This window comes from Dreissena polymorpha, chromosome 5, assembly GCF_020536995.1.
Source record: "Dreissena polymorpha isolate Duluth1 chromosome 5, UMN_Dpol_1.0, whole genome shotgun sequence".
NCBI lineage: Eukaryota > Metazoa > Mollusca > Bivalvia > Myida > Dreissenidae > Dreissena > Dreissena polymorpha.
The window spans coordinates 58451196-58458031 of NC_068359.1; the positions used below are offsets into that span (position 1 = coordinate 58451196).

At 34.9% G+C, this 6836-nt stretch overlaps 1 protein-coding gene across 1 annotated transcript; it reads left to right on the forward strand.

The window, feature by feature from the left end:
* Positions 1-916: 916 nt before the first annotated feature.
* Positions 917-5282, forward strand: LOC127831254 (uncharacterized). Its single transcript, XM_052356236.1, has 5 exons — positions 917-968; positions 2086-2189; positions 3045-3294; positions 3591-3766; positions 3939-5282. Exons 1-5 carry the CDS (start codon positions 917-919, stop codon positions 5280-5282), a joined length of 1926 nt encoding a protein of 641 aa, XP_052212196.1.
* Positions 5283-6836: the final 1554 nt, after the last annotated feature.

Here is a 6836-nt window from a genome sequence, read left to right on the forward strand (position 1 = left end):
GATATGTATCTTAAAGTTTCTTAAAAGATAAATAATATAAATTTTAACAACACCACTGCTCAGTTTTAACATTTCCAATACAGTATGTCTTATTTTGAGAGGCCATTCTGAATTGAGTTCATTTCCAAGGGCAACGTTATGCCTTAATATATTAATATTACCAAATTGAACATTGTTACACTGTCCCTAATTTAAATGGCACTGGATTGTTTAAGGCTTTGAAAAGCTAGTTGCCTGGCCGGGATAACAATATAAACAATATCTGCCAGAAGTACTGTATGGTTCCCATCATCAAATGTACAGAAAGAATCGTTTTTCAAATTCAATCAAGCCCCACTCATTCCATTCCATGAAACCTTTCAGGTGTCTCAATACTGATAATAGCCCCACTAAGGGCCGTATGGCTATGGTCCATATACAGTTTGTGACTGCCTGGCTGGTCACTATAATTCCATTGGGACCAACTTGGATTTTACTATTTCTTATATTACACCGAAGAGTGTTATACGATTGTTTATGGTTTAGAACATAAACATATTGATTAAATCTCAAAGTTCGTCGCTTGCAGCCGAACATCAGCAATGTTGCTATGAATATAATTTAAGAAATACTGATTCTTTTCAGTTTGAATAATGTTGTTGTTTTCACTTCAATAAACAATTAATTGGCTTTCTTAACATTTTATTAAAATTTGAATATTTTTCATGCAATAATATCTAATTTAAAACAATAACATTAAAAAATATTCTATTATATTACTCCTTAAAGATATTGGTCCTTATATATCTATATTATCGATTGATTAAGTGCAAATTTATTGGTGTGTAACCCGAACTATATTTTCGGTGTAATATCTTCCGCCTAGAGGCGTTAGACATATCCTTCCACCAAATACACCCGAGAGACGATCGCCGACATGGCGGATTTGTCCGAGGAGTCCCGATTGCTTGAGTTTCAACTCAATATTGGTATACGTGCACAATTTTTATTTTTCGGCCTTAAAATCTGCAGTGGTAAACAGACATTGATTACCCTCCTATTTTAAAAACCTTCCAATCAAAATGTTGCAATAACAAAGCAATCAACATTCTGCACCGGATCATAGTTATACATAATGAACATAGCGGCCCTGAGCCATATTGTAAGAACACATGAAACAGTAAAAAGGGATGAAAGTGTACAGTTTGACTCTATAACGGTAAGGTGAATATATTATTTATAATATACCGATAAGTTACGATTAAATGTGTCATTTTAATGATAACACTCAAAAATATGTGTTGTTGGGTTTATCTGAATGAAAATCAATCGTTTATTTTTTATCAACTTTTTAAGTTATTTAATTTTTATAAACTTACTATGCTTTTTCAATATATGCAGCGTTCATTTTCGGTTTCTATGACACTAACATGAAATAAAAGTACACCTGTATATGTTTATCTGTCCATTAAAGTTGATGTTTTATGTGTAATATTGCTGTTTTATGTGTCTTTTATTATTTTTTAAGTTTGTTTCATTTAAAATAATAATAAATCATACTTTTATTTTATAAAGGCATGCTGTAAACACAAAATAAGAATTCAATACAAGTATAAATAAAAACAAACAGTATTTGGCATTGGAATGCTTTCCCGCTTGTCGGGTGGGACAAATTAAAGGACGATTTATTGTGCAAGCAGTGCGCAAGTCAAAACAAACATACAATTGCGATTTTGGTCTGTTCCTTTTGCGAAAATGAATTTCTTTGTTCATCCTGTGCCATCAGTCACAAAGCAGAGAGTTTGACTGGTTCTCGTGTTTTGGAAAATGTTTGTAAACTTGTACAAATAAAACAACTCCATGAGCACGTGGGAATGGTTTTATTTTGTGACCCGTGTGCCCAGCAAGGGAAAAAGCATAAAGCTGACAAGTTTTGTCCAAAATGTGAAAACGAACTATTTTGCGAACCATGTTGCAACGCCCATAGAGCACAGAAATTTGCACGAAATCATTCGTTGAATGATATTAGCAATTACGAGATACAAACGAAAGGTAACACTGTTGACACTGATACAAATCTACTGTGCGAACCGTGTCACATTCAAGGACGCACCAATTTAGCAGTTCTGTATTGTCCAGTATGCGAAAATGAGCTATTTTGCAAAGATTGTGCAAGTAATCATACGGCGCAAAGGTTAACAAAGACACATGTCATGCACGACATTTCTATATTAGATTCAAACGTTGAATTAAAACACCAGGATGACAACCCCGCTTTCATGTTCTGTCCCGAATGTGAAAACGAATTACTTTGCAATGACTGCGCCAATAATCACCGAGTTCAAAGGTCAACGAAAACGCACATCTTGCAAGACGTCAAAAACAAATCTTCAACAAAGGCCTTTTCAATCACTGAGCACACTACGACACTTCTGTGTGAAATATGCTCCGAAAAAAAGAAAAGCAATTTTGCTATTTCCTATTGTCCTCAATGCGAAAATGAATTACTTTGTCAAGAATGTGCAAGTAATCACAAAGTGCAGAGATCGACCAAACAACATAGCTTACAAGATATAAAAGATTTAGATAAGATCTACCCACTGGAAGCGAAAAACAATAATAAGACTACTGAGCTTGTATACACGAGGGAATCCAACGATGAGCATCACCACGCTGATAATCGCAAGTAAGACGTTTGTCTTTTTATTTCAATACTCGTCTTTAGTAACCAAATCATTTTATTAACACTTGTGTAAAGGAACTAAAGCAAACATAATGAATATGCTTTATTATTTATAGGAGTCATTCATCACACGAGTTAACAAGCCGATTGATAAAAAACTTGGACACAAATCACAGATCAACACAGCATGATTCGGTATTGTATTATCTTATGCGTTGTTTGTAGTTGACTAGTTATAATTATTCAATCAAACAGTAACACAAAATGTGATTTATGATCGTAATCTACGTACAACATTACATATACAGCATAGCCGTAATATTGTTGTCAACCAAAATTACGGTGCATTAAATAAACGGTGTTTCTAAATCATTTATTACAGCATACTCCTGGTCAACCAAAGGCTTCTAACATTGGGTTTGATACTATCACTCTGACATGGGAAGCACCAGAAATATATGGCCCAGATGATTACTTCCAAATTAGTTTTAAAACCAGTTCCGATGGGCCCAGATGGAAGTTTTACGATGAAAAGTGCGCGAAAGCGACACTTGTTCTAATAAATCTGAAGTCAAATACAGAATTCGTCTTCAGAATCAGAGCGGTTTACAGTGAAAGTGAGGGCCAATACAGTGAAACAAGCCAAGTCATTAAAACCCATCCATCGCCCGCATCACACTTTGTCGCTTCTTCAGAGCTTATATTCAACAGAACTGCTCCATTTAGATACAGACTGCCTATGAACGAAATTTCGAAATGTAGAAATGACGTCGCAAAATCAAAGAAGTTTGAATTAGGTATGTAACATTTATATTAAAACGTAAAAATCATTTAGAGTTTACGATGTTGCATTTGATATATAATGTTTTCCTAATTTAAGCAAGTAACGCGTTAAAAGTTGATGTTTGCATTAACTGAATTTTTTCAGGGTCTCCGACAAACAGAACTGCTAGGGAAAAGACAATTCTACTGATTGGAGAGACAGGGACGGGAAAAAGCACATTGGTAGATGCAATAATTAACTACATCCTAGGCGTCAATTGGGATGATCCTTTTAGATTCACAATTGGAACTCTGGACAAAGAAAGAAAAGAGAAAAACCAGGTATTTTTTTTGTAAATATGAAGAATGGAAAGAATTGACGTAAAAGAGTGTTCAGTAGTTTGTAAATCTTAAAAATGAAACTTATGACTTGCTGTAAAACATATTGTGCGATGTTAAGAAATCATAGTTTGAGAGACACTTAACTAATGATATATCTATTTATCTTGTTTAGGCGAATTCGCAAACGGAGTGGATAAACTGTTATACAGTCCACCCTGTAAATGGAAGCAGACTAGCTTACTCCATTAATATTATCGACACACCAGGATTTGGCGACACACGAGGTCTGGACAGGGATCAAGAAATTGTTGAACAAATACGCCAGTTGTTCTGTGCCACACCACCACATGGGCTTATTACAATTGACATTGTCTGCTGTACAGTTAAAGCTCCCGATGCGAGGTTAACTATAATGCAGACTTATGTTTTTAATGCAGTTATGTCACTGTTTGGAAAAGATATTGAAGAAAACATTTGTTCTTTGATAACGTTTGCTGACAGCCGTTCTCCGCCTGTTTTATCAGCACTGACACAATCCGGTCTGCCATTTGGTAAGCATTTTACATTTAACAACACGGCGTTATTCGCTGAAAACACCAGCAGCGATGCTGTAGGTCCATCACCAAAATCGTTTTGGGATATGGGTATCCGAAGTTTCACAGGGTGTTTTGAACATATCAAGAGAATGCCTCCAAAAAGTTTGCAGCTAACGAAAGAAGTATTGGATGAAAGACATCGGTTAGACGAAACTTTGCAAATGTTGCAGCCAAAACTAGAGATCGGCCTACTGAAAATTAGCCAGCTGAAACACCAGATACAAGTATTTAAAGACAACAAATCCAGAATTGACGAGAACAAAGATTTTGAATACATGGTGAAAATTACCAAACAAACAAAGGAGCCTTTGGCAGAGGGCTTGCATACTACCAACTGTTTGTTTTGCAATGTTACATGCCATGAGAATTGCGCATTCGCGGACGACAAAGATAAAATGAAGTGCGTCGCTATGGATGGCACTGGTCACTGTAAACAATGTAAGAACAAATGTATCTGGAGCCAACACGCTAATACGCCGTATATTTTTAAGTACACCATTGAGGAAGAAAAGCATATGTATTCGGAGATGAAATCAAAATATGAAGAGGCAAATGGGAAAATTCCAACTTTGAAACAATTACTTGACAAACTCGGTGTTGAACTTAATGACATTGCTGATAACATCGAGGGAATGATGGTTGTGGTAAGGAATTGCAACACCCGCCTCGGAGAGATAGCTCTTCATCCTAACCCAATGACGATGACGCAATATATCGACATGATGATACAAAACGAAAAATCACTACACAAAGATGGTTGGAATGATCGAATAGACGCTTTGTATAAACTAAGGAAGCGTGCTCAAGTACAGGCGGATGCTGTGCAGTTTGATAAAGAGACTGGACATCTCGGATTATCTGGAGGAACGACCGATCCTCAGGCTGTATTAGCAAGGTTCCACGACCTAATTGGCATCTGATAATGCAGGTACCATACACTACTGAAAAGATAAACATTATATGTTATTAACCACCGGGTACCCTTCATTATTCCGTGTATAATTTTGCAAGTACTGAGGACACGGTATCACATTTCCCTAATAATGCCTTTATATCTAATTCAACGTACATAGACGTCCGGCCAAGCTCTATCGTATGTTAGTGTCTAATTATAACATAGGTGTTTAATTGCATAGAATCATATTAAAATCATGCAGAATTATGTTATAGAATAAAAAAATGAAAATTATGTTTCCAGGTGACATATTCAGCTGCCACGCGATGGAAAATCTGGACAGTCAGTATTCAACTTACTATGGGTAAAACATGCCGATGTGATATTGTCTGTTAAATTGTGACTGAACAACTTTTTTTGAAGTCCTCGCATACAGCCGTATAAAATAACAGTGAAACGATACAAAATTTCGTCTTAATATGCCTCTTGGCATATAATTTCTTGTTATCATAAATTGCTTTTATCATGCCCCATAATTGGTATTTAATTATAAAACATGACATTGCTGATATAAAATTACGTACGTACAAATTCATAACATGAATAGTACCACGGCAGAGCAAACCTCGATTATGAATAATTAATGATCATAATTTGATAACATTGATTCTCATATTTCGCTTTAAAAAATATGGCATTTTAAAAGACAATTAGTACACTAATTGAGATTATTTCGATAAGCCATTGTTACGGCATGAAATAAAATATATTGATTCAATTATACAAGCTTTATACACCACACACTTGTGCAGAGATATTTTTGTTCAGTTATAACCGAACAGGTGCAAGGTTATGCCATGCTCTGGCAAACGTGTCTGTATTGAGCATTCCTTTATTGTAGAATTGTATTATTTATATGAATTTAATCTAAGCATGTAAGATGAGATTTTCTTTTTTAAACATGCGTGTGTTCTAAATATTGACAAAACTAAATAATTATGTGCTATAAAAAACTATACGACTGTTGTTAGTATATATAGAAGCGATGAGAGTAATTTTTAAAGTTTGTGTACAATTTTGGGAAGATGGTATATATTGTTTGTCTTTTATCGTTAATTCAAGATTATTAGAATTATTGAACTAAGGGACCCCTGTGTCAGTTGCTTCTCCTCAATACCCATAAACAGATGGGTCTTTATAATTTCCACGCAGAGTTGTCGTTCCATGATCTGGAAGATTTTTTTTGTTAAAGTAATATATTATGAAATGTAGTTTCATTTTCTTTTATATTTTGAAAATAGTGTATAAGTGCATGGTATAATAAAAAATAATTATCCATATTAAAAAAAGTAAAAATAACGTGAAAATTATTATACAACGTGACTCAGCTTTTATCACGTGGTTTTATAACGGCAGGGATTAGATCGAGCTATGCTGGTTCCAGTTCTTTATTTTTTGCTTATTGTTTTCAATCAATTAAAAGTTATATTCTATTTTATAGTAGCGGCCGTCCATAAAGTATGTCACGCTCCAGTTGGGGGGAGGGGTTGTAAGAAAGTGTGTCAGTTTGTGACATTAG